The sequence below is a fragment of the Simochromis diagramma genome, unplaced genomic scaffold (assembly GCF_900408965.1).
Source record: "Simochromis diagramma unplaced genomic scaffold, fSimDia1.1 OVJJ01000571.1, whole genome shotgun sequence".
Classification (NCBI taxonomy): domain Eukaryota; kingdom Metazoa; phylum Chordata; class Actinopteri; order Cichliformes; family Cichlidae; genus Simochromis; species Simochromis diagramma.
In genome coordinates, this window is record NW_024386885.1 from 624,952 (window position 1) to 652,405 (window position 27,454).

The following is a 27,454-nucleotide window of genomic DNA, read 5'->3' on the forward strand; positions in this document are numbered from 1 at the left end:
TTTTTGATAAACTGGATTATTAAAATAAATTACTTATTTTTTGTTTTTACTTCAGGAGGAAATATGGCTACAATAGCTTTTGGTTGCTTAGTAAACTGAAAAACTGAAAACTGAAACACCATAGGACACCTTTAATTATAGCAACAATCGCACCAGCTGACTGTGTATGGTATTCATTGTTGCATTTTGCAAAAGGTAATGGAGGAGCCATTTGAGAAAATCCAGAAGGCTGGATAGATAGCCTCTAAAAAGGCAGGGTAAGGGAACTTGATAGTGTGGAAGGGATACGCCCTCTCTGCCACGCGATAGAACGTAGCGGTGCCGGCCTCGCAATCCAACAGCACGCCGACACGCTTTGGATTTGGATTAGCAAGCACGGTCTCAGTGCTGTTATGCCAGACTGACAGGCCGACATCAAACCACTCGACGCACCAGGACTGGACGTTGCGGCCCAGTCGACTGGTGGGGCCTTTGCGGTCGATGCTGCTGTAAGCCAAGCCTATGCCAATGAAGTTAATGTTGGTCAGTCGCACTTCCCAGTAATGGCGTCCTGTAGAGAAACCCTTGGAGGCGAGCACCTGGGAGCAGACAGCAAAGCGTCCGGGGCAGTCGGGGTAGTTTATGTGCTCGTCTGACACGGAGGCCTTAGTGAAGTTCTCTGTCAGCGCGATGCGTTTATGGGCGGTGCTTGGATCGAAAGTGAGTTCTGTGGCGTCTGAAAGGGATAAAAGGAAAGACCATTTTATTTTAAAAAACAAACAGACACGGCTGCTGTTGCTGCATGAGCGGATGATGCCTGCTACACTTACATTTCAGAAGTTCACCTCTCTTTTCAGCTGTGCTTATGTCTGGGGGAATATCTGGAGCTTCTACAATTAAAGACAAAAAAGTAAATCATTTGTGTTGCCATATTGGAAAATGGACATGGTTACTGTAAAACTGGAATTGTAGCTTGTGCCAAGTTGGGGTGTATTTACATGGTGATAGTGATGATTTTGTTTGCTTTCCACACAGCTGTCAGAGTTGCAATAAGTGAAATAAAGACATAGACCAAGTTTGTCATCAAGCTCAGAGATAACAGAAGATGAATGGCACCTGTTCTAAAGTCTGTTTTGTGCTGCTGGGATTACATTAGCAACTCAGCATACAGTGCTCAAATCTGATGTCTGTCTACCTGGTTTCTGATTAGGTTCAGCTGCAGGAGAACAGTCTCTGGGTTCCTCTTTCACTCCATACTCCAGCAGGTTTTCCATTGAACGGGCGTTTTTCTTAATTCCCATAATGCCAGTGGACTCATTAGGCTTTGTTTTGGTTTCTAGAAAGTAGAGAAAGCCAGTGGAGTATTTATAACACTGAATATGCATAAATCAGATCTAAACACTGGCAGGGAAGACCCGACATTCTCCATATTTATTATATAGGTTCATTATTACATCTTCATCAGGACTGTGTGTGGAAAAACAGAGTTCATTACCAGTAAGAACTGACACAGATGTGACACAGGAAAAGATATGGCACTGAAACAATCCTTCACATCGTCACTGTGAACTGAGTCATAACAGATGTTTGCGCACAGCTGCACAAGCAGAGGAAAAAGGCTTTTTAAACCTTTCTTTGGGTTTATGCAGTCTTTATGTCCTGATGACATTAAAATTACAATAATGGATCTCTCCCAGTTTATTTTGTGCAGGGCTTTAAAATAGACTTGCTTCTAGAACCGACCACCACCAAAACGTTTGACTTGGATTCTGTATATGGTGTCGTCCTCTATTAGAAGTCCTGGAAACAAACTGTCGAGGGACTGTGTGCTATCTATTGGTTCATTAAAAAAATAAAAATCACATGTTCCTTACTTCGAGTTCTTTTCTTTTTGGCTGTTTGGGCTTGAGGACCTGGACTGTTGGACTCGGGGAGTCTGGGCTGAGCAGGAGAGCACTCCACTTCTGAAAAAGCATAAAAATAAAAAAAAAGATTAGAAGCATTTTATTCTTTCATTTTTTTAATTTTTTTATTTGTTGCATGTGTTGCATTTAAATGACTTTCTTTCCTGAGAAGAACATACCCAACTCTGGCTGAGCTCCGGTACTTTCAGGTCTTGCTGGTCCTGAGACAGGAGCTGCAGTTTGACCTGTGGAGGGTAAACGGTTGCATTTAAACAGCACTTTACTTCTTGTTCGTGGGACTAGTGTACCCTGCCCAGTGTATGGTTACTGGGGCCCCACCTGGGAGGCAGCCCTGAGAGGGAGCTTGACAGAGAGTGGCTGCTGGCTGGGCCATTGGGCCTTTCCAGGTGCAGCCCAAAAAGCTACATGGGCCCACCCTCCTGAACCTGAGTGGTGTTCTGTTATTGGACCTCTTTGCAAATCACAGTTTGTCCAATAACGAACACCATGTTTGAAAATATGGATGTCCTGAATGGACCATGTTTTGCACCTCCATAGTATTTGGCAAGGATGCCTGTTGGGTGAGGTGTTTTGGGCACATCCCAGCAGAGGGAGGCCCCGGGGCAGACCCAGGACATGCTGAGGAGATTACATCTCTTGGCTGGCCTGGGAATGTCTGTGTCACCTGGATTAGCTGGAGGAGGTGACTGAGGAGAGGGAGGACTAGATTTCGGATCCTTGAAGAAAAAAAATCATAACCCTTTATCACAAAGTCTTCAATCTTTCCTTTGATTGCCAACATATTAAACATGACACAAACTCACCAAATTGCACCAGTGCAAGTGTTAATTTCTGCAACAAAATTTGAACAAAACCTGCTAATGCGTGCCTGCACACAGACCTGCTTTAAATAATAGTAATCTGGCCTCAGTGGGCTGTTTAAGCATCTCCATCAGAGTCTCCCTCAGGGCTGCCGCAAAGCTCTGCATCGCTATCATCTTCTTGGAGTCCAGATTGATTGGAGGCACTTTAGGCTCAATCTTTACAACTTTGGGCAATTCAAATGAAGCCTGTGAGGAACAAGAGACAGGGAACGCTGTTTATTGTGACATGTTTTTTAATGCCTAATTATTTATCTAGTACCATAAATGCTCTGTCTTGTTCTTCAGTTTAAGTTTTCCACCCTTTTCTTCTTTCCTGCTTCACATTCCTGTGATAATGTTTGTCTCACCTGCAGAAAAGCCATGGATTGGGATTGACTCAGCAGCCTGTTGATATCTTCTCTGGCTTTCCCCATCTTATTACAGTTTTCATCTAGCTTCTTCACGAGATCCCGAAGTTTCATCTGACCGAGCTCCAGCTCACGGTCCACCTCATTTTGGGCCTCGCGTTCATCTTGAGTCAAGATGTCCCTCATCTGCTGATAGACGGCTGCGAGTGCCGTCTTTCTTTTGTTTGCTCCATCCTGGAGCAGAATAAATACAGACACAATAAAATATGAAAATAATGAGGTTTTATCAGCGCATTTACACATTTGTCTCTGATTAAATTATATGACAAGTAATCTATGGAAATTACCTTCAGCTTGCTCTGCATGGTATTTATTTGAAACACAACAGTTTCAGTCTTCTCCATTTTCTCATTCAGCAAACCCAACTTGTCTCTGAGGTCAGACTATAAGAACAGACACAGAACAGCTTCAGCGCACAAATTTCATACAGACACTGCTCAGTGGGTCTGCAGAAGATTGCAAGTAACACTTACATGTTAAACTTCATTTACAATGAGATCAGTGTTATCTGTAGAAAGTGACGCCTTGAATAAAGACGTGTGTTTAGTTTAGATGCTGAGGGGGAAAAAGATCCATTACCCTAAACTAGGAGTGTCAATGATACAACCTGAGGACTGAACTAGGCTTCAAAGAATCTGTTAAAAAGCTCTCCTGTCAGCCCACGCCTTACCTGCATGGGAGGAGCATGATCCCCACAGGGTCCAATAGAAATGATCCAGCAGTCAATCAGTGTTCACCTATAGTATGGAGGGTGTTGAGTGCCAAAATAATTTAATTAAATACATCATTAAGTGATTCATTGTTTCATTAACTAATTAATATTGGAAATAAATAATTTAGTAAATATTTTAAATGAAATGAACATTGAATTAATTACGTACATATTTAATTAATTATTTCCTATTTTAATTCATTAATGACACATTTAATTAATTAATTTTGAAATCCATTAGGGGATAATATGCACCTGTCGATCACTGTGTTTAACATTTGCTCTCCTGGACTTAACTCCAAAAACCTGGAAGGACTCTGTTCTCATATATTGCTATGTCCATTCCAAATAAAGATATAATTTTTAAAAAATAATTTTGGTACTTGAGACCCTCCATAATGCTGGTTTGTGTGATAGCATTGCTTCACATGCTATATTTCTATGAATAAGCTGATTGTTGTTATTGTGTAAAGTTAGTGTTTGCAAGAAAGTCTTATCTGTTGTAATTTAGTGTGATAACATGTGCACCTGTGCTGACAAGCTTTATGTTTCAGAGCGGCACTTGAGTGAATTCCTGGGTCCACTAGGGCCGTGCTGATCCACAAACAAGAGATTTAATACAAGTTAGCTCTGATTCTGTGTCTATCCTGCTCTTATCTGCTTCTATCCCATGGTTAACATTATATTTTATTGTGGTTTAACTGTAATACTTCCTCTGAAAGATGCTGAATTATTGAAAGAGATGTTTATATTATTTCCTACTTGCATCAATTTCAGAACCACATTTCTACTCGCCAGCAAGGTTGTGTGCTTAATGTGTGGCAGCGATAAATAAAGTTCTGCGATACAGTGACATCATCTCATGTCTCTGATCGGACATTAATACACGGGGACAGGATTGAACCACATTCCAGAGATAGTGGGCTATCGTGTCTGCTGTAACAGGATCCATTCTGACTGGTGGATGGATTTGCAAAGTGTAAAAGCTACTGAGAAGTAAAAGAATTGTTCTTTTTACTGTTTTCTCAGCGGGGAGCCCTTTGCTTATACCATCCCATGTCATAAGAGTCATTGCTTAAACTCTCAATCTTAGCCAGAAGTCTAAATTATGGTCAGTTTTGCAGCTATCTTACTGATAAAGACCCATGGCTTGCAATACTACACTAAGAGAAAACAATAAACCCAAGCAGCCGTGCCAAGATATGCTTGAAGATGCAAGGACAATGAAGATAAGGAGATAATGAAGGTAGATGAGGTTAAATACCTGGGATCAACCATCCAATGCAATAGACCGTGCACAAGTGAGGTGAAGAAGTGAGTGCATGAATGGTGGTTGAAGAGGAGAGTCAGGAGAGAATTTGTGATAAAAGGCAGTGAGACCTGCTATGATGTATTGTTTAGAGAAGGTTTGAACTGACAAGAAGGCAAGAAGGCTGAGCTGGAGGCTGCAGACTTGGAGATAAAGAGTTTTACCTGGAGTGGCTGGACGGGATTAATATTGAGTGCATTGGAGAAACAGCTCAGGTCAAGTGGTTTGGAGTCAAAGTCAGAAAGATAAGGCTAAAAGATAAAAAAGAGACGGCTGAGATGGTTTGGACATGTGCAGCGGAGGGATAGTGGACATATTGGACAAAGGATGCTAAATATGGAGATGCTGGCCAGGAGGAAGAGAAGATTCACTGATATAGTGAAGGAGGACATGCAGAGGGTTGGTGTGACAGAAGAGGACGCTAGAGATAGGGTGAGATGGAGGAAGATTATCTGCTGGGCATCCCCTAAAGGGAGCAGTCAAAAGAAGAAGTGGACTGTTCATCATTTTCTGTGCTTCCTTACACTGAAAAACTGTAAACATCTGAGCTTATTGTTCTATATGTAATTATGTTTTTCTGGTTGGGCTCACTTGAGACCAAATGAAGCTGTCTAACCTAAAATGAGTCTGGCAAATATCCCATGTCTGTGATTTGCCTGTTGCCAAATAAAAATTATGATTGATGAGTTAGCGATAGTAGTAGTAGTAGGTAAACTTGAAAGGTTTAAACCTGACACTCACATTTTTGGCCCTGACGAATTGTTATGGTCTTATTAGTGGAGACTACCATCTGGTTACATACCTCAAGGCTCTATTTTGGGTCCTGCCTTGTTTGCACTGTTCATGTTTCCACTGGGGTCTATTTTCTCGATACCTTCTTTCATTTCACTGTTTTGCAGATGACTTGCAGATCTATCTGCCTTTAAAAGCAGATACAGACTCACTTCAGCTATTATTATGCTGCCTTGATGATGTTAAACAACTTCTGTTACGTTTAATTTAAACAACAGAAGTTGTCATTTTTGGTAACTTCATTAATAAACACACTGACAGTGCTCTGGGCCCTTTATCTTCCTAAGTCAAATGTAAAATGTAAAACCAAAATGTTTATGGTACCTAAACATTTTGGTTTTAACAGCCTTAGTTGTTGTTTTCATATTTTCCTGCATCGCTGTTATGCATTTTATTTATTTTAGTGGCATTTTACATTGTTAAGCACTTTGTGCAGCATGGACTGTTGGTAATGTGCTACATGAATAAACTTGACCTTGACAAACAGTGCTGCAAGGATGAATTTAGAATTTACTACAATAAGCTTGTCCTAGTTGGAAAACAGTTGCACAGCCAACCACTACAGGCTTGAACCTGTTTAATGTATAAAAACTGCTCTTGTGTGAGGAGCGGTGTGTGAAAGTGACATTTTCTTCTATTATGTCAAATTACAGACAGGTGAAGCACATGACTGAGCACCACCTTAAGCTGACAACCAACAAGAGCAAATGGAAAGAGGAACAGCGCTCTACTCCACTGAACACTACGCCAGGGAGGGGTGCTACTGTCATAGAGCCCTGCTCGCACTTTGAACGCGTTGTCTGCTAAAAGCTGACAACGCAGTAGGGTGCGATCAACTGACTTACTCGTGGGGCTTATGCAACAACTAAATGATTCATTCTGATTCATATGCAAGATTGTCATATTTTGACCATAAATAATAATAATAATAACCGTTTCCCATCATAAATGTGTAAACCAGTATCATTGTAAAGTGTGTCCATTTCACTCTTTGGAGAGCTAATAAAATGTAAAAGGTGGACCTTACGCTTTGACCTTATATCAGGCGGCTTATATCAGGAAGGATAATAAAACATCGTACAAGGTAATTTCTGGCATTGGAATGTTGATTAGAGGAGCCATTGATTATGACCTGAGAAGGGGAAAGCTAAAGACACGCCCCTCCTTTAATATGAAGTACAAGTCTAACCTAAATTTACTGGCTGCTAGCATTTGGACACATTTTAGAATTAACCATTAAGTTTCGATTTTCATTCATTGTGACCACAAACTGTACATAAAACTCTAATATTATCCTGAATATAAGGAACTGCCAGGTGAATACTAACAGACACACCTCTTTCAGGTTCTTCTGCTCCTCCGGACTTATGAAGGAGCATCCTTTGTGGACCTGTTGAAGGCAAAAGCTGCAAATCAGACGGTCATGCTGGCTGCAGAAGAACTCCTTCAGCTTGTGGTGGTCGGAGCAGATGCGCTCCAACAGGTCCCCGACAGGCTCGCTCAGCTGGTGGGGACGGAAAATGGGGTTTTCCCGGTGAGGGCGCAGGTGCTCCTCACAGTAAGACGCCATGCAGGTGAGGCAGGTCTTCGACGCCTCTGTTTCCATGCAGGTATCACAGCGGATGATCTCCTTTTTCTTCACTTGGCTCTCCTCTGCAGTCGGGTTGTCTTCGCTCTTGCTCGATCTCACTTTAAATGTCTCCACGACGGCGGTGAGGACCGTGTTTTTCTTCAGCTCGGGTCTGGTGGCGAACAGGGTCCGACACTGAGGGCAGCTGTACGACTCCTTCCATGTGGCGAGCAGGCAGTCCTGGCAGAAGTTGTGTCCGCAGGGGATGGTCACCGGACAGTCAAAGGTGCTCAGACAGATGCTGCAGGTCAGCTCATCCTCCAGACTCATGATAGAAAACTGAGACTCGTCCACTTCGGCCATGATGGGACTGATGTGAGTGAGCCTGTGAGGCACAAACGAAACTTATCATTACGTCAGATAATCAACGAAGGCCAACCCCTCTGGAAGTTAAACAAACACAAACGCACTCGCACCAAAACTCAGAACAGCCATTTTACTGCAGTAAAGTTCATGACGTTGCACATAAATAACCATAAATAACAATACTTGTTGTGTTGTTTACAATGTGTGCAATCCGTGCTTATTGTGCCTTGGGGTTTACCGTAGTGGCAGTGGGGGGCGTGTATATTACGGAATTATTATGGAAGTGGACGTGTGTCATTATTATGTTTACAGTAACAGGATTTATGACAAAGTCACCACAACTTATGTCTGAATATTTATTTTTTCATAAACACAGATTCAACCTGAACAATGAATAAATGAATAGACAGATATATTAATTTATTTGATATCCTGTTTTAGGGCGCTGTCAAAGAAATCAAGCATTAGGAAAGAAAATGAAAGATCTTTATGTTTAATCATTTTTAACATTTGATTGTTAATTACATTATTTAATTTAATATATAAATACAAGGAACAGGCTATGAATGCATGCAGGGGTGGGGAACTCGAGGCCTCCAGGGCCTGTTTCCTGCAGGTTTTAGTTAACACCCTGGGTCAACACACCTGAATCAAGTGATTAGCTCATTACCAGGCCTCTGGAGAACTTTAAGACACGTTGAGAAGATCATTTAAATCAGCTGTGTTGGATCAAGGACACATCTAAAACCTACAGGACACTGGCCCTGCATCACACGCCGAAAGACAGCCAGCTGAGTTTTAACTGATGACTTCTCCAGCTCTTTTATATCTTTATTTATGCAGTTTTTTTTTGCTTACATATTTAAGATCTTCCAGAATACTGCTGTGATAATAACCCCATTAGCTGAAAAAGCTTTAATGTTTAAATGACTAAAGAGATCATTAGTTATATTCATACAATCTTGGAGAAAAACTGGATGGTGGAAGGATGGGAAAACAAATATACTTCAGATGAGTACTTTTTAAAAGTACTTTTAGTTGTTAACACACAGAGACTTGAAGCCTGGAGAGGTGGAGGTATGCCCGGGAGTGGAGTGTGATGAATGTTAGTAGTAGCAATACGGTATACATGTGTGTGAATGAGAGGGAGACAGATGTAACAATGAAGATGCAACGAGTCAAAATAGTGAAGGCGGATGAGTTTAAATACCTGGGGTAAACCATCTACAGCAGCAGATAGGGCATAAGAGGGGTGAGGACAGGGTGGAGTGGGAGGAGATGAGTGTCAGGGTGATTTGTATGAATGATAAAAGCAAGAGTGAAAGGGAAGGTTTTAAATATGGTAGTGAGACCTGCAGTGATGGGTCTGGGCTGGAAACAGTGGCACTGACAAAAAAGATAAGCCGAAGGTGGCAGAGGTGAAGAGGCTAAGATTTTAAGTTTGCGTGAGCACAACTGAAGGATAAGTAATTAATACATCAGCGAGACAGCTGAGGTTGAGTGTTTGTAGTCAAAGTTAGAGAGATAAGCGTGTGTGTCAGAGGAAGGATAGTGTATATATTGGATAAAGGATGTTGGATATGGAGCTACCAGGCAGGTAAAGAATATATAACACAGGTTGAGAGTGTTTATAATGAATAACAGGATCAATTAAACAGCAGCTTAAATACATTTGAGAAGTATTCAAGGTGACAATAGACAAATAATAGTGTTTAATAATATTTATAAAGGTTAGTTATGAAAATCATGACAGGAAAGGGAAAGATTGTGTTATGACGAAGTGGATATCCAAACTGAAGATAATTCTCTGTCTAAATGTCTTAAAAATATTATTTAAAATTTGTAAAAATTCACATTTATATACATTGTGCAAAAAAAAGCAGCTGTTGTCAGAACTTTGCCTTAATCAGCGCCATATAATCCACAGTCTGGCATCCATAACAGGGCAGCATTAAGCAGCTGCTCTTCCTGGCAGCCTCAGGTCTTACATCTGAACTAGACATGAGATGTGGGCGGGCGATGTCGATATGTGGCAGCAAAAGAGCAAAATTCTTTGACCTGCATCTTATTTGGCTTAAAGTGTCTTTAAAAGAAACAAAGCCATTTGAGAATCAGAAAAACCCTTTATTAGCAATATTCACTGGTTAACTTGCAATGCAGTTTTTGATTATGCAATATAGCAATTCAAGAGAATACAGCATGAACACCTTAAATATAATGTACTAACAAGCACTTTTTCAAAGACAGTAAGAGCACAAGATGGTTAACCACTGAAGCGTTACAGAAACACACGTACTGCTACACTTCTGTGTGATGCAAAGACTACAGTTAAGCTGACATTCACTAATTTACACAGAACAAATCATCACAGTCCTGGAGTCTGCTTAAACTCGAAAAGTACTACAGGAAGTAAAAAAAAATAAATGTTTTGATTAATTGTATACACCACTATTATGTGATTTCAACGTAAGGTAGTAAGAGTACACAAGTGTCACCACGGTCCAGGAAAGGTATTGATAGTATCTTAAACCCTTCTATGCTTTCTCCACTGTGATAAGCTGATTGCACCACACAGGATCAGATCCAGTACACCAATATCAGTGTACAACCTAAAATTATACTTAGTTTATGGATTGCACACCGTTTATGTGTGAACCTTTCCTCGCTTATCACTCAGTCTGAACAAAAGTGTCTTTTGAACCTTTTAAATATAGTAAAGTTTGTCGAACTTTGTCAAAAAGAACAAAGTTAGGAGCTGTGACTGAACCACAAACTTCACTGTTAAAGCACACCGAAGATGTTCAACACTTAGTCTCATTTCTATAAGATGCACGTCTGACTCTTAAAGTGATCACTATATTAAACACTTTAACACCTGGTGGACTGGAGTATGCCACATCAGGAAGAGAGTCGTTGTTCTTACAGGCCGGAGTAAACTTTGCTACAACAAATAATTTACCCCTTTGAAACTGTACGTTTTGCTACATTTCCTCCACCTTTTTACAAGCCAACAAGGTTTTCTGATGGTTAGTTTAGTATGCCTACCATAGAAAAACGTGTATAACATTTTATTTCTATGGGGCAAGCATGATATCCCAAGATCAAATCCAGCCCAGGATCGATCAGCTGCAGATAATCGGTGACTCTTGCCATAAAACAACCCGAATACAAAAGAGGAGAGAGACTTTCAGAACATGATGAAAACAGAGGAAACATGGCTTCTGTTCCCATCAGTTGAAAGTAGTGAGCATTTGGAGCTGGGTGATACAAGCTACAGCATAGATTCTCTTATGCTGATAAAATTTCCATGACATGTGTGGTGCTTGTGCACATTAAGCAGCCAATCATGTCACAGAAACATATTTTAAGAAATTGACAAATGGAAGTCACTCTAGCTTCATATCAATCTTCAGATGTCAGGTATTTACAAATAATTTCTTTGTTTACAGTTTGGACAGATTTGAGCATTTTTGTAACGTAACGCTGAGGCAAATCTTTAAAGTCACCACACATTGTTCATATCATGAAAAAAACCGCTGCATCACCCAGTCTTAGAACCTCAGTTCCCACACTCTAAAACAAAGTCTCCACATGCAGAATTGATATCGAAACACTACGCAAACATGTGCTTCACAGGTAGACTCCCTGCTTGATCCAGCTGTAGTCACATCTGTTCTACAGTGCACGATACATAACCTGCACAGGACACACACTGTATGTGTGTGTTCTGCAAGAACTGCAGAAAAAGCAGGAAATAAATAAACTCTCCGAAAAATAAAAACACCACAAGGAAACCCTGACACCATTGAAAGTGAAATTATTGTATACATTTTTAAAAAATACATGTATATGGTTTTTATCTCTTGAGTTTAGGTCTGATGTTTTTTTGTTTTGTTTTTTTTCTATCCTGCTTTCTCTCGACACCAAGACATTTCATTTTGACTTGATGCAGTTTTAAAAGCAAACTTTGTTTTTAAATACTTTTCCTAAAGTGACTTGAACACATATTTGCTTCACAGTCACTAGAAAAAACAGGATATAGTGATTACCTGCGTTTTGAGACAAATTCATTTAAATGAATCAGCTGCTGAATATCACATCCAGCACAGATAACAAAAGTTAATAACATCAGATATGACATGCTATTAACTCTTGATGCCCACTTCGGTTGTTTGCGTAACTCTGTCTACTAGTACTGTCAGACAGGACCGAGAAACCGCCGCCATATATTCCTCAGATCTTACAGACGTTATTAGCAGAAAGCACTACTAATCAGGACATTCACATTCTGCGTCTCATATCGAGCATTTCTGTTCTCCCACTTGCCATTTTGAGATCGGCAAGTACAGCTACACGCATTGCACAGCAAGTATTTGGATGCACACGTGTAGCTGAACGTTTTATTACCCTCAAATACCACCAAGAAATTATCACTCAGTAGCAGGACAGTGCATTAACAGCACTGATTGCAACAAGAATGCTTTGCTGCCTAACTTAGGCATTAACATTACGTGCTGTGGCAATGTCATCGTTATTGTAAACGGGTGGATGGTCATGGGGCGGTCAGAGGTTCAAAAAAAAAGTTGGAAATGGCCCCAAGATTTGGCAACTAGAGCAATAGTTCTGCTTATCGTACATCAGGAATGTCAAACTCATTTCCCACTGTGGGCCACATACAGACCACTTTGATCTTAAGTGGGCTGAACCTGTGAAACTCCCAGTTCTGTCAGTATAAAGATGCAGTTTCAAAAGCACATCTCTTTTTCTACATCATAAGGAAGTCCTGCTGTAGCAAACAACAGAAATCTGTCAGCATGTCTCTGGGCTTAAAATGAAAATTAATAAATGTGTATAATTACAGGAAGGTGCTCATTGCTCACTGCCCAGACTGTAATTATAAAACAGAATATTTTTGTTAATTCACAGAAAATGCGTTTTTTATTTTGACCCATTGTAAAAATAATTACATTTCTATAGTAGACAGTGACATTTCTACTCATGTCTATCAGTTACCCATGTACTTTGATGTAGATGAATCGGCATGGGGAAGGTCTATACCCGCAGCAAAAGCTGTAAAACCTATGAAAATGCAGTTAAGAGTCCAAAATGTTTGCCCTTCTGCACATTTTCCAAAGTGGGCCAGTTTGGAATCTTTGTTTGGCCGATCCTAGCCCACGGGCCTCATGTTTGACACCTCTGATGTACATGAAAAGCAGTAACAGAAATCTCTACGAGACAGTGATATTTAACCTGATCAAACGTCAATAAAGATGCTGATCAGTTGTGTAAAGGCAACATTTTCCTCTTCAACAACAGCTGAACAAATAGTTCCCAGAGAGCAGCTATAATCGGTCCCGATGTGAAAAATATCGTGGTTCAACTTTTTGGTGTTTAAAACATTCAAAAATTATTGCTAACTAATTACTTTTTCTAATCAATCTTTTTTTGTTCCTCCATTTAAATAATTGTATATAATTTTATGTAGATTAAGTCTGTAATAACGAGCGATTGATTAAAGGTGCCCTGTGGAGCTTCTAACTACTGTCAGCACTGATGCATAGGATTTATGATGCCTCAATTTAGTTTCATGGTTATTTACTGAACCAGTTCATGAATCCAACAAGCCAAAAAATGCAGCGACCAACACCTACACATGCAGTTAAGTAGAAGGCAGCTTGTTAACCATAATAATTACCTTGTTAATTACATAATGCATTTTAATAAATTAGCTTTGCAAAATTTCTTTCCTGCACTTTTAGACCTTGGGACCTAAAAAATTTTTTAATGAATATTCTACAGTTACGTATAGTTACATAGTGACAATAAGTTACGTGTTTACAAGAAAACTCCACTGGGCACCTTTAACAAAGAGCCGACTGCAAACTCATTGCTGCAGCTTGCACAAAGTAATGAAGGAGCCACTCGAGAAAATCCAGAAGGCTGGATAGACAGCCTGAGCGAAGGGGAACATGAAGGAGTGGAAGGGATACGCCCTGTCAGCCACGTTGTAGAACGTAGCGGTGCCGGCCTCGCAATCCAACAGCACGCCTACGCGCTTTGGATTTGGATTAGCAAGCACGGTCTCGCTGCTGTTATGCCAGACTGACAACTTGACATTAAACCACTCGACGCACCAGGACTGGGCGTTGCGGCCCAGTCGACTGGTGGGGCCTTTGCGGTCGATGCTGTTGTAAGCCAAGCCTATGCCAACGAAGTTACTGCTGCTCAGTCGCACTTCCCAGTAATGGCGCCCTGTAGAGAAACCCTTGGAGGCGAGCACCTGGGAGCAGACAGCAAAGCGTTCGGGGCAGTCGGGGTAGTTTATGTGATCGTCTGACACCGAAGCCTTAGTGAAGTTCTCAGTCAGCGCGATGCGTTTATGGGCGGTCCTTGGATTGAAGGTGAGTACTGTGCCATCTGGAACGGACAAAAAGAAAGATCATTTCACAACAGCCACAGCTGCTGTTACCACATGATGGAAAGACACCTGCTACACTTACATTTCAGTAGTTCACTTCTCTTTTCAGCTGTGCTTATGTCTGGGGGAATATCTGTAGTTTCTACAATTAAAGACAAACGCGATTAGATCTCAAACAACAGGAACAGGCTCCCATAAACTAGTCCATTTCTGAGCTTTAAGCAAGGTTTAGCATAAAACGCAAAAATCTGATGTTTACCTGGTTTCTGTTTAGGTTCAGCTGCAGGAGTACGGCCTCTGGGTTTCCCTCCAAACTCCAACAGGTTTTCCATTGAACGGCCAGTATTTTTATCACCCATACCGTCCCCAGTGCTCTGAGGATTTTTTGGTTTGGGTTCTAGAAAAACAAGAGAAGTAGTTATAAAATTAAATGTGCATATATCAGATTTAAGAGAAACTCTTAAACGAAAGAGCGGCATGGACCTCAAATTTGTGGGAGGATTTTGTAACAGCAACGACGGTCTTTTGTCCCCCTCTCATTCAAGAGTCAAACCAGGAAGCAAGTGAGCCATTTGTGCAGTTTCACCCATGTAAACAGTGATATCAGGCATATCTGCTTTTTATTGTAGTAATGATATAGGAAAGCATATTTTGCCTCAGCTTTCTGTGTGCTCAGTGGGTGAGTCAGACGTCAGCATTCTGAAATGAGCCACTAATGAAGCTGCAGACAGCTGCATGTGCACAGTAGAAAGTACAAATATTAAATTACAAGTATAAATATTTTAAAGGTTTTTTAAATCAGAAATGAATGATGATTCCAAATATGTGGGAGTTTGTTTTTTTTATCCTGTTGACTAACAGATTTACAGTATGGAACTGTTCCCATTCATTTAGAGAGGAGCTTCAAATTAAGCGCAGTACAAATGTGAAGCAAACATGTAGAACAGCCATTCCCAAAGTCAAGAGTTCTGCAGCCAATTTAAAAACAAGAAAATCCCATCTTTCCCACTCAATCTAATGGGATTACATTTTCTTGCAGCCCACCAGGGGGTCCCAGCCCACACTCTGGGAATCACTGATGTAGAGGAATACTTCTTTAATGGCTGTTGCCTGACTCATACCAGAAACCCATTTCTGTGCAATAAAAGTGCTTCTTCCTGTCATTGCCTTTCACAATAAGAGACTTTGACAGCCCTCTGTGCTGACTGCAAATCACAGAAGTCAAAACAAATTATAACAGAATTTAGGATTACAATAAATTTTTAGTCTTATTAGATATGAATAACATTGAGTGAGTTGCTGTGCCAATTAAATGGAAGATGACATTTTTCCTTATCAAACACTACAAATCTGGACTGATTTCATGAAGTGAATTAACTAAATTCTTTGAACTATGAGTTAAATTACAAATAATGCATGAATATAAAATGTCTGAATAATTTATCATTATTAATGGTGGTATTGTACAAGTCACATCAGTAAATGCAGAGGCTAAAGTCATTTCCTGTACACCTGTAGTTCATTAAAAAACTGCATGACCATACAACTAAAATAATGAAAAATCTCCACAAACATATCGTTATGTGCTCAGTATCGACAATACAGTTCAACCACAAGACGGCAACACAAAATGAAAATTAAAGCCGTTTCATACTTGGAGTCTTTTTCTTCTGGGCTGTTTTGGCCTGAGGACCTGGACTGTGAGACCTGGGGAGTTTAAGGTGACCTGAACTGGACTCCACCTCTGAAGAAGCAGTAAATAAAAGAACAGACATTTATGCTTGACCTGTTATAAAAATCTTGTTTTATAAACCTGGTACTGGACAGATGAATTGACTTACCATATTCCAATAAATTTCCAGAGCCCAGTGGAGACCCCACTGTAGACCACAGAGTAGTGTAGGCTGAACCTGATTTTTCAATGAAAGCATGAACATGGAGTCATTACAGTACTGACTCTTTATCAACACTTAATGTATTCAACCTCGACCACAGAACGCGGTATCAATTTGAGTATTTTCAAAATATACTGTTCAGAAAAAATTAAGGGAACACTTGAACAATCCTAACTGACTTGATAGTTGGTGTGATTTTTATCCTGCCCTCAGTAAAGACGTTCAACTTGAATTTTTCCTTCAACAAGATCCGATACACGATTTAAGTGTTCCCTTAAATTTTTGAGCAGTTTGATTGGAATCCTGTTTTCATTGGTCCCCACATGAAACAACTCACCAGCTGCCAAAATATCAGGGTTAACTTCTGCAACAAAATTGGACACCATCTTCAATAAACTTTCTCAATGAACCTTAAACTTTAAAACGTCAGACAAAACGTGTCCATGCACTCACCTGGTGTATTTAATGGTAGTCGGCTCTCGACGGGCTGTTTGAAGATCTCTGTCAGATGCTGCTTCAGGGCAGCAGCAAAGGCCTGTGATGCCAAAACCTTCTTGGAGTCCAGGCTGATTTTAGGGGAGTAAGGCTCAAAGTTAATAGCTTGGGGGAGGTTAAATGGTGCCTGAGAAGAGAGGAACACAATGTTGTACGCTCAGTCAAGATAATCATATCCCCTTTTACAAAATGTAATGAACTACTATGTGATGTAATACATTTATAATAAACAAACAGATCTATGTGTACACATGTGGGGTTTTTGTGATGGTTGTGTTAAAATATCCCTCTAACACAACTATCATAAAATCAGAAATCACATCTGTTAGAGAACAACAATTGTTTAGAATTAAATTATATTTGACTTATATAGCACCAAATCCAAAATACAGTTGACTCATGGGGCTTTATGTTGCAACATAAAGACCCTACAATAATACAGAGAAACCCACAACAATCAAACAACCCCCTATGAGCAGGTGGTGACAGTGGGAAGGAAAAACTCCCTTTTAACAGGAACCTCCAGCAGAACCAGGCTCAGGTGGGGGCAGCCATCGTCCCCAAACAATACTATTTACATGCAATATATTGATTAGACGTTGCTGACAATGCCTAGCAAGCGGAGACTCCTCTGACTTTTAACGAGTTTGGTTCTAAATGCTTTACTGCTGATTGTATGACCTCATTTGCTAGTTTCGAGTCTCGCTGAATAAAACATATATAGGGAGTGGTTTATTTATATAGCACCAGATCACAAAAACATTTGCTTCAATGTGCTTTATATTGTAAGGTTAGGACACTAAAATAAAGCAGAGAAAACTCCAACTACTCTGTGACTGTGGGAAAGTAAAACTCCCTTTTAACAGGAAGAACCCTACGCCAGAAGCAGGCTCAAGGAGGGGCAACTATGTGCCCTGACTGGTTGGGGCTTTTATCATTTTGGGTGGTTACATTTCTCTGTGAGTATATTAGGTGTATATGGTTGTTTTTGGTTGGAACAGCAGAGAGACGTAAGCCAAATACTCTGTTTACAGTTAGTTGCCCCTCAAGTTTAAATGGTCTGCTGCCGACTCTGAACCTAAGCCCAGTCACCTAGGCTTTGTACCCAAACCTAGCTTAAAAAACTCAATTATATGTGACCCAATTGTTTAACCTGACCTTCAACAGGTTGGGTTTGGTGTCCAACCCGAACCAACAATGGCATTTAAAGCCAACCCAACAGCTTGACCTAACCCTAACTTCTTGTTTAAAGTGTCTATCCATAACCGATGTTGGGTGTGCTGCCACCCAACATTTAAAACACTACCTCATTTAAAACTGACCTAGCCCCATAAGCCCGACAGATCTGTGGCTTAAAGGTCGTAAGTGCCGTTTAGGGAGCTCAAGGAGCCTGAAATATTCTAACATGTTTAGAAAAAAAAAAAAAAAAAAAACTATCAAAGCTTTTCATAATAAAGGCAATGGTTGGTTCTCCAAAACAGAGGGGAAGCGATTAGAGTTATGATAGCAAAAATTCAAAGAATTCCTTAGCTATTTTGTGGTCATAGGGAAACTGTCAACTTTTTTAAAATTCCCATTTGATACATTTCACTCATTTTCAAGCAATAAAACTCAAACATCAAGGTCCAAAGTTCTGAAATGTGGTTTGCTTGGCATTTTAGATTCGAGACACACCGACTATGAAATTCTTGGCCAACATCACCATGGACCTTATTCGTTACCCCCTCTGTTCCTTGGAAACAAAAGCCATTCGTCATCAAAGTAAGTGGGGTGTTTGAAATTCTTCCAGCAATTTTCCACACAGAACATTTAACTAGTAGAGGGCCAGACCCTGATATCAGTCTACGATTGAAAGGGTCAAGATGGCATTCTTATACTTTGCCAAGCAAAATGAACATGCTGTTCACTTTGTAAATTACGGCTCACACTGCAGGAAGGGGAAAGGCAACATGAGGGTGCGGCTGCTTTTATCGTGATTCAAGTCTGTTTTAGAACCATTACTCACTTTTTATCATGCATTAGTATGTTATCATTACTAGCAGCTGTATGAATTAACAATCACAGACGTCCCACCTGCAGGAAGGCCTGGGTTTGAGAGCGACTCAGCAGGCTGTGGATTTCTTCTTTAGCTTTCGTCATGTTGTCAATGTTGTCACCAAACTTCTTCATAAGAACTCTGAGTTTGGTCTGACCAGTTTCCACCTCTCGGTCCACTGCGTTCAGAGCTTCGCGCTCATCTTGGACCAACATCTCCTTCATCTGCTGATACTCAGCTGTCAAAGCTCTCTTCCTGCTGGTCGCCAAGTCCTGGAGGACAGGAGTGAGAAAACATTCATAACTGGATCAGCAAAGAAATAATTCAAAGTAATACAAAATGTTCCTTTAGCCTCGTCTTTGTTTTTGCTTATTTATCTTAAATGAGAAGTCTTACCTTTAGCTTGTTCTGCATGTCCTTCATTTCGAATATGATTGTCTCATTTTTCACAATCTTCCCATCCAGCAAACCCAAATTGCTCCTCAGGTCAGACTGCAAAGAGGGAAACATGATACAGTATCTTACTTTAGCCCTGTCTCTTAAAAAAAAATAAAAATAAAAAATTTGTTGGCATAAGTGATAACGTTGGCTGTAACCTTGGCTTTTTGGCTTCACAATGAGGGTAAACTCTTAAATGGATGCTATGGTTGTACTCAGGTTATAAAGTCTCTCTTTTCATAATTCAGATATTCTAATGACAGCATAACCAATATCGAAAGATAACAGACGTTCAACCCAAAATTTTAAAGCTGTGAGCAGCTAAAAAGGAATTCCACTCATTCATATTTTAAAGCAGTTCTCAAACTGTGAGACACCTGCCAGTATTAGGCTACGTTCACACTGCAGGCGAAAGCGCATCAAATCCGATTTTTTTGACCCTATGCGACCCATATCCGATCATAGTATGACAGTGTGAACGGCACAAATACGATATTTTCAAATCCTATCTGGGTCACTTTCGTATGTGGTACTGAATCCGATACATATCCGATGTTTTAGAAAGCGACTGCTGTTTGAACTGTCATTAAATCTGTCTTTTACGTCACCGACACAAGACAGACGCCAATTACCAGCGCCAGAGAAGACATCGTGAACGCTTCCTGGCCATCCAGTGAAACTGTTGGGAAGACAACGTGAACATTTTATTTGTACTGTATAATCTGCAGATTCTGACAGAAATCTGCAACTATCCTTTGAAGCACCGCTCCTCTAAAACAGCAATAAGGATCATTATTAGGTTATTTACATTATGATGTAAATAACAAAATAACTTAAAGCAAAAATTGGGAAACGTAAAGTCCGAAGTCTTTATATTAAGGGCCATCAGTCAAACAATACTCTTTGCTCTGGGTCTAAACAGAGCGCGTTGCGTGTGAAGTCTTCTTTTGCGCATGCGGGCCACTTTGAGCGTTCACACTAGAGCACGTTTGCTGTCGCATTTTATTTGTAGTGTGAACAAGCAGACAAAAAAAAAAATAAAAAAAAGAAATAAAAAAAAAAATAATAATAATAATAATAATAATAATCGGATTTGATCAAAAAATCAGAATTGAGCATCAAGACCTGCAGTGTGAACGTAGCCTTAGTTTCTGCATCTGCAGCTGTGCAAGGACTACTAAGGTTCATCAATTTTGTCTCTTAGGTAAACGTAAGGCTCTGTGCAAACACCTGTGTTTCTGTGAAATGCCACACTATGATGTAGCAATTATGTATGGATCCTTCTGAGCCTCCAAACGGACATTCAAACGGACTATACTATTTGAGGCTCTGCGTGGGTGAATGCAAAGATCTGTTCCGAGTTGTCCACAAGGCACTGCTACAACTGAGTTCAAAGACGGACGTAGCTTCCATGTCTGAAAAGTAAAGGCCATGTCTAATATCTCTTTTCCATTAGAACCTACTCGCCTCGACTCAACTTTACTCTACTTGATTTCAGTCGTTTTCCATTACAACTGAGTACCAAGCTGAAGCTTACTTAAGCTCAGTACACATTTTACTGGTCACTGGTCTAAATTGCTAGTTTGAGCTCTTAATGAATAAAATACGATGCTCATTTTGTGAATTATGGTCCTATTTGCTGTCAGAAAGGAGGATGAATCAGGCTAAGCATATGTTATTCAATAATCATCCGTGTTTCAGTTTCTTATCTAGATCTGTGACATCTGGAAAACTACACAGCTTGAGGCTTTACAGGACTCTTCTAAATAGTGGGAGATGTCATGATAGCTACATCCATAGACTGTATCCAGGTACTGGATAAAAGTCTAGTCTATTGCAGCTCCTAGACTGTGGAACAACCTCCCGATTGCCATTCGCTCTTCTGAGACTGTTCAGTCTTTTAAATCTCGTTTAAAGACCCATTTTTTTTACTCTGGCTCTGACGTAAAATAGTTTGATTATCATTTGGTTGGTTTCTATGTTTGTCTCGTCTTGTGTTGTTTGGTAATTTTGTCTTATTTTATTTATTTCCTAACTTGTGAAGCACTTTGATCAAAACTGTTGTTTTTAAATGTGCTATATAAATAAATTTTGATTGATGGATTGAAAAGTGGAACGGGAACAACTACTCATCCATGGCATCTACCACTTTTCTCAAGTAAGTGAAACTCAGGCTAGCCATCCAGATGAAAATACAGAAACTAAGACATGATTATGTTTTAAAAGGAAAATAAACCCATCTTTGTTTAGATGTGGCTCTTTAAACTTCTCAGGTGAATACTGACAAGCACACACCTCTTTCCGGCTCCTTTGTTCATCGGGGGTTGTGAAGGAGCATCCTTTGTGGACCTGCTGGAGGCAGAAGCTGCAGATTGGCCGATCATGCTGGGTGCAGAAGAGCTCCATCAGCTTGTGGTGGTCGGGGCAGATGCGCTCCAACAGGTCCCCGACAGGCTCGCTCAAGCTGTGCAGACGGAAAATAGGATTTTCCCGGTGAGGGCGCAGGTGCTCCTCACAGTAAGACGCCATGCAGGTGAGGCAGGTCTTCGACGCCTCTGCTTCCATGCAGGTATCACAGCGGAGGATCTCCTTTTTCTTCACTTGGCTCTCCTCTGCAGTCAGGTTGGGTTCGTTCTTGCTCGATCTCACTTTAAATGTCTCCACGACGGCGGTGAGGACCGTGTTTTTCTTCAGCTCGGGTCTGGTGGCGAACAGGGTCCGACACTGAGGGCAGCTGTACGACTCCTTCCATGTGGCGAGCAGGCAGTCCTGGCAGAAGTTGTGTCCGCAGGGGATGGTCACCGGACAGTCAAAGGTGCTCAGACAGATGCTGCAGGTCAGCTCATCCTCCAGACTCATGATAGAAAACTGAGACTCGTCCACTTCGGCCATGATGGGACTGATGTGAGTGAGCCTGTGAGGCAGAAACGAAACTGACTTGAGGAGGCGGAAAACGAAAGTAAAATTTTTCGCGTTATTTCCTTGAACCTAATATTCGATACAGTCGGTAAATTTTGTTTTTAAAAGAATAAAAATCCGCTAATATAACATATAAACCACCCTGCTATAATATATTTGAATATAAAGCGCGACACGTTTTTACATAAATCACAAAATTAAAGTCGCTTAAATATATTCGGACTATCCGTCATTACCTGGATTCGTTTGGGTGTGCAGCACGCAGTCCAAATGGATAAACAACTTCGGACTTTACGCTGCCGTGTTGTACGCAGTTCACAGCTCCTGCGGAAGTCACTCCTCCCACCCTGTAACCCTGTACGTGTGACTCAAAAGCGCACTTGCGCACACGCAGTGGACCACAGACAGAAACCAGTTACATAATCTCTCTACCTGAAACCAAACTAACACACACCTGAGGGAAGCGCGTGACAGGTCACACGCAAACAGGGATAATGACAAAAGAACGGAAGAAGGAAAGCTTCTCCCTGTTTTTGTGTGCAGTCATCATTGTTTAGACTTTTAGTAGCATTCGCTGTGTCAGCACCATCAGTGATCCGGTTTATCCACAAAGTCATTTTGTGCAAAAATGAATTCAATATTTTACCTGAAGCTAAGTTGATCATATAAATTGAATAACTGCTACACATTAAATAGAATTTCTGTGTTTTATTTATTAGCGCTGTTTAAAGAAATCGTTCTGATTTGACTCATATGACAAGGATGCCATCAGGGCTGGACTGAGACAAAAAATAAAAAAATAAAAAATCGGCCGTGGCATTTTTGGTCCAGGCGGCCAAATAACTGGTATTGAAACAGGTTTAAATCAGGTTGGTACAATTGTTGTTGGGTTAGTCATGCAGCACGTGACAATAATTAAAAGCTACACTTTAGCTTTTCACCAAAGTAGCCATTCATTTTGCCTGAATCCTGTTAATCCTCAGTCTCTTCCTCATTTCTCCGCAGCTGATGCAGCAGTCCTTAATTTTACACATTTGCTGCATTTATTTTTGGTTTTTTACATTGTTTTCTCTCAGCCTACTACTCCACCTTTTGGCCACTTTCGTGCTTAACTTTTTCTACACGGCGCACACTAGCGGACAGCGAAGGGAGGGGAGAGACCCCTCACAACACTTGAGGGGCTTTTAAGAGGTTTGATTGGGCAATCTAGTGTCAGTAATGAAAACGAATGAATGGGCCACTGTCAGCATGTAAGGTGCACAGAGGCACTTCAGGCCAGTCCCATCGGCCACAAAGTGCGTCGGACCACCGACGTGGCCAGTGGTATACCAGGTTACCATCCAGGTGGAGGGCAGCAACCCCTCCTCCCTCCCTGACGACCTCAACGCGTTCTACACCAGGTTTGAGACGGACAACATGGCCCAGCTTGAGGAGTTCAGATCCTCACTCAAACCTGGCAGCTCAGCTCGGCAGGACTGAGGATGTGGTGAGAGCCCTCAGGAGGACCAGGGAGAAGAGCTCACTCGGCCCTGACAACATCAGCAGTCGAGTTCTGAGGCACTGTGCAGGGCAACTAGGAAGTGTGTTCTGGATTCTATTTCAACACTCAATTGACAGTCATCCCCATCCCCAAAAGAAACAACCCAAAGTCTCTGAATGATCTCAGTCCTGTGGCCCTCACCTCCCTGATGATGAAGGCCATGGAGAAGATCATAAAACAGCACATCGTAAGAGCAACTGACCCCCTGATGGACCCACTCCAGTTTGCTTACCGTGCACGCAGAGGTGTCAATGATGCCAAAATCTTCATCTTGGACTCCATCCACAAACATCTGGAGCTCCCTGACTCCTCTGCCAGACTTCGGTTTGCCGATTTCTCATCAGCGTTCAACACTCTGCAGCCTCATATCCTGGCCACTAAACTTTCCACCCGATTTCACCTGGACGATCAGCTAATCCTGTGGATTTTGGACTTTTTGACCAACAGGACTCAGAAAGTTCAGGTCAACAAGTCTCTTTCTGGTCTCTGTTCCACCTGCACTGGCTCCCCCCAGGGCTGTGTGCTCTCCCCCCTGCTCTTCATCCTCTACACCGATGACTGCAGATCCACACAGCCCACCTGTCACCTGGTGAAATATGCTGACGACACAGTTCTCCTGTCACTGCTGTCAGGCCCCTCACAACACCACGGGCCCGCTCTGCAGGAGTTTGTACAGTGGTGTGACAGCTCTAAACTTGAATTGAACGTGAGCAAAACCAAAGAGATGGTGGTGACCTTCTCCAGTAGGCACAGGGATCTGGCTGCTTCAGTCACCACCACCATCCATGGGAAGCCAGTGGAGGTAGTTGAGGAGTACAAATACCTGGGAACCATCTTTGACAACCTCCTGAAATTCCCTGCCAACACAGAGGAGATTCTCAGGAGGTGCCATCAACGGCTTTACCTCCTTAGGAAACTCAACTCCTTTGGAGTCAGCACACCCATCATGATGACTTTCTACTATGCCTTCCAGGAAAGCATCATGACCTTGTCCATCACCTGCTGTTTCCACTCCCTCAGCCTCCAGAACAGGACCAGACTGCAGCACACTGCATCAGTGTGCTCTAAAATCATTGGCCTGCCTGTCAGAACTCTGGCACAGGTTTTCAGCCAACACGCCCTTAGACAGGCAGCCAAAATCATCAACGACCCCACTCACATTCTTCACCCCACATTTCAATGGCTCCCCTCTGGGCGACGCCTCCGCTGCATTTCCTGCAGGACTGAGAGGAGGAGAGCCACCTTTGTCCCCAAAACCACTCTGCTTTTTAACTCCAGCCGATAAGAACATTTCCCGCACCCATAAACTACACTCTTCTTACACTGCTGACACTTTATTCACTTTTAGTCACTTGCAGTTATTTTGTCACCTTCAGTCACTTTAATTTTAAAACTGTCGGGCAGCAGGGGCGAATCCAGATTTTTTTTTCATAGGGGTGGCCATAGGGGTAGGGTGACCAACCATCCTATTTTTTGCACTTGTAGACATTAGCCTTTTTACTCTTCAATGCGCCATATAGCGGCTGCAGCAGGTGTGCCACTCTGTGGAGAAAATGGTTGTAAAGATTTCCCATCCCCCAAAATTCCTGCAGTGCTTTAATAGATGTCGGAAGCGGAAAGTCTTGAACAGCCCAAATTTCTTTGGCAATGGAACCGCACTCTCAGCGGAAATACAGTGTCCCAGGAAGTCTAGAATTGGTAACCCAAACTGGCATTTAGACGGGTTAATGATTAGGCCACATGCAGCCAAGCGCTGAAAAACCTGACGCAGATGGGACATGTGCCGTCTCTTCGAACTGCTGGCCGCCGGGATATCATCTAGATATACAAAAACGAAACACAGCCCGCGCAAGACCAAGACCATCAAACGTTTGGGTGGCATCTTTCAGGCTGAAAGGCATTTGAACAAAAACTCAAAAAGGCCAAACTGAGTAATTATGGCGGTTTTGGGGACATCCTCAGCGCGCATGGGAACCTGGTGATACCCATGTACTAAATCAATCTTACAAAAAAAATCAAGGTCCCGTGAAGATGGACGGAAAAATCCTGGATGTGGGGAATGGGATAGCGATTGTTTGCTGTGACGTTATTAAGACGGCGAAAATTCTCATAAGGCCGCCTCCCACCGTCAGATTTGGGCACCATTTGTAACGGGGAAGCCCAGGCACTGCACAATGCCCAGGCGCTCCATAGTCGCAAGTGGTAATCCCTCGCGGCCAGCAGCGGGGAGTTGGTAAGGCCAGGTCGCACTGGAGCTGGCAGCTGTCAGAGGAAGAGGTAGGTGAAGAGGAATCCTCCGTCATTTGTTCCTAGCAAGGACAGCATGCTCTCCATGAGCTCAAGAGCGGTACCATCACCCAGGCGCGAGAGACAAGTTTCTCAGCCTGCTCTTCATCAGAGAGGGAGTAGCACCTCAGAAGCAGTGCCCTTGAGAGCGGTGTATTTCCCTTGGGCGGGGGCAATCCTGTAGGAGGGCCATCACACACTGGGTGGACAGTGGATCCAGCAACGGCATCACATGATGGCATTTTGTGTCATTGGAATGAAATGCCACGAAGAGCAAACTGAACTTCGACGTGCATGAACCATGAAGGGGGGTTGTGAAGCCAAAAATCCAAAAGTGGTAGAACTTATTTACCTCTTGTTCCTTAAACATCTTGATAATTTATCCCATGTTATTTCACAGTTGGCCGTAACGCTTTATTTTAGATATTGCTGGTGTAACTTTGCTCTAAATACTATCCCGGGTTTGTTTGTGGTAGCATTATGTTACATGCACGCATATTCTTTTAAAGCAAATACTACTTAACCATCAGGTGATTTGAATCTTCTTCTGTTGACAGGTAAATTATGTTTGCTTATGTTGCTTTGGCTATACTTACCTTTGTCTGTCCCTTTGTTCTGGTCATATATCCAAAGCAGGTGTGTGGGAGGGGCCAACCCAGCACTTCCTGTTTATATAAGGTCATGAGGTCACTGATTGATTCACTGGGCACAACCAAATGAAGGGTTTTTTCCTTTTGATAGTATTGTTTATTTTCTTTAAAGCAACGTTTGAGTTGTACTATATGCAGTATTTTACTTTTCAAATCATTTAGCTGTGTAAACGAGTCTGTCAATCGGATGAATAATTTTATTCCTGTTTATTTGTTTCGATTATCTTGTTTGGTCTAACCTATTTCTTAATGGTGGAGAATAATGAAATTGAGATGTGTGTAAAATTCTGTATAAAACAAGTGAGATTTTGACAACCGGGGTTGTTTTAAAATGGTAGAATGGACATGCAAGGAAATAAAGTACACTTAAAAGAAATTTGACCCGTCTGCTGATGCTGTCCTTTCCTTGTCACTTGCTCTACACTACCACCCACTACTAAATTCAAAATGTATACTGTAGTCTTTACCAGGCTACATTTTGTCATTCTATCTGACAGCAAAGTTGACTAATGCAGCTTTCTGGGGGCAGGAGGTTCTTGCACATTAACATTTTTACAAACCTATTTTAAAGTGTTTTTCTTCATTTGTTTTTTTCTTTTTTAATTTTTATTTTCTATTAGAATTGTATTACTTTTCTGTTTGATTGTTTGGCTTTGTGGTGGATTTTTCCCACACAGTTTTAATACACTGAGATGGTGACAGAGAAAACACTCTTCACTAACCAATGGGTAACATCATAGTGGCTCTCCTTTTTTTTATACAGTCTATAACTACAGGCATGAAAAACTATAGATTTTGGGGTTACCTGTCCCTGCAAACCCATAATCATAATCAAGTTACAGTGATTATTCTTGA

General features: G+C 41.5%; 1 protein-coding gene across 1 annotated transcript; it reads right to left on the bottom strand.

Moving 5' to 3' along the window:
* On the bottom strand, window positions 1–27,395 carry trim25 (tripartite motif containing 25). Its single transcript, XM_040033335.1, has 20 exons — window positions 26,546–27,395; window positions 21,500–22,118; window positions 19,163–19,258; window positions 18,805–19,038; window positions 16,690–16,858; window positions 16,574–16,600; window positions 16,183–16,251; window positions 15,996–16,085; window positions 14,601–14,738; window positions 14,424–14,483; window positions 13,810–14,340; window positions 7,324–7,961; window positions 3,462–3,557; window positions 3,115–3,348; window positions 2,785–2,953; window positions 2,063–2,128; window positions 1,854–1,943; window positions 1,175–1,315; window positions 810–869; window positions 1–715 (listed from the first exon to the last, which is right to left on the bottom strand). Exons 2-20 carry the CDS (start codon window positions 22,094–22,096, stop codon window positions 174–176), a joined length of 4,047 nt encoding a protein of 1,348 aa, XP_039889269.1. The 5' UTR covers window positions 22,097–22,118; window positions 26,546–27,395; the 3' UTR covers window positions 1–173.
* Window positions 27,396–27,454: the final 59 nt, after the last annotated feature.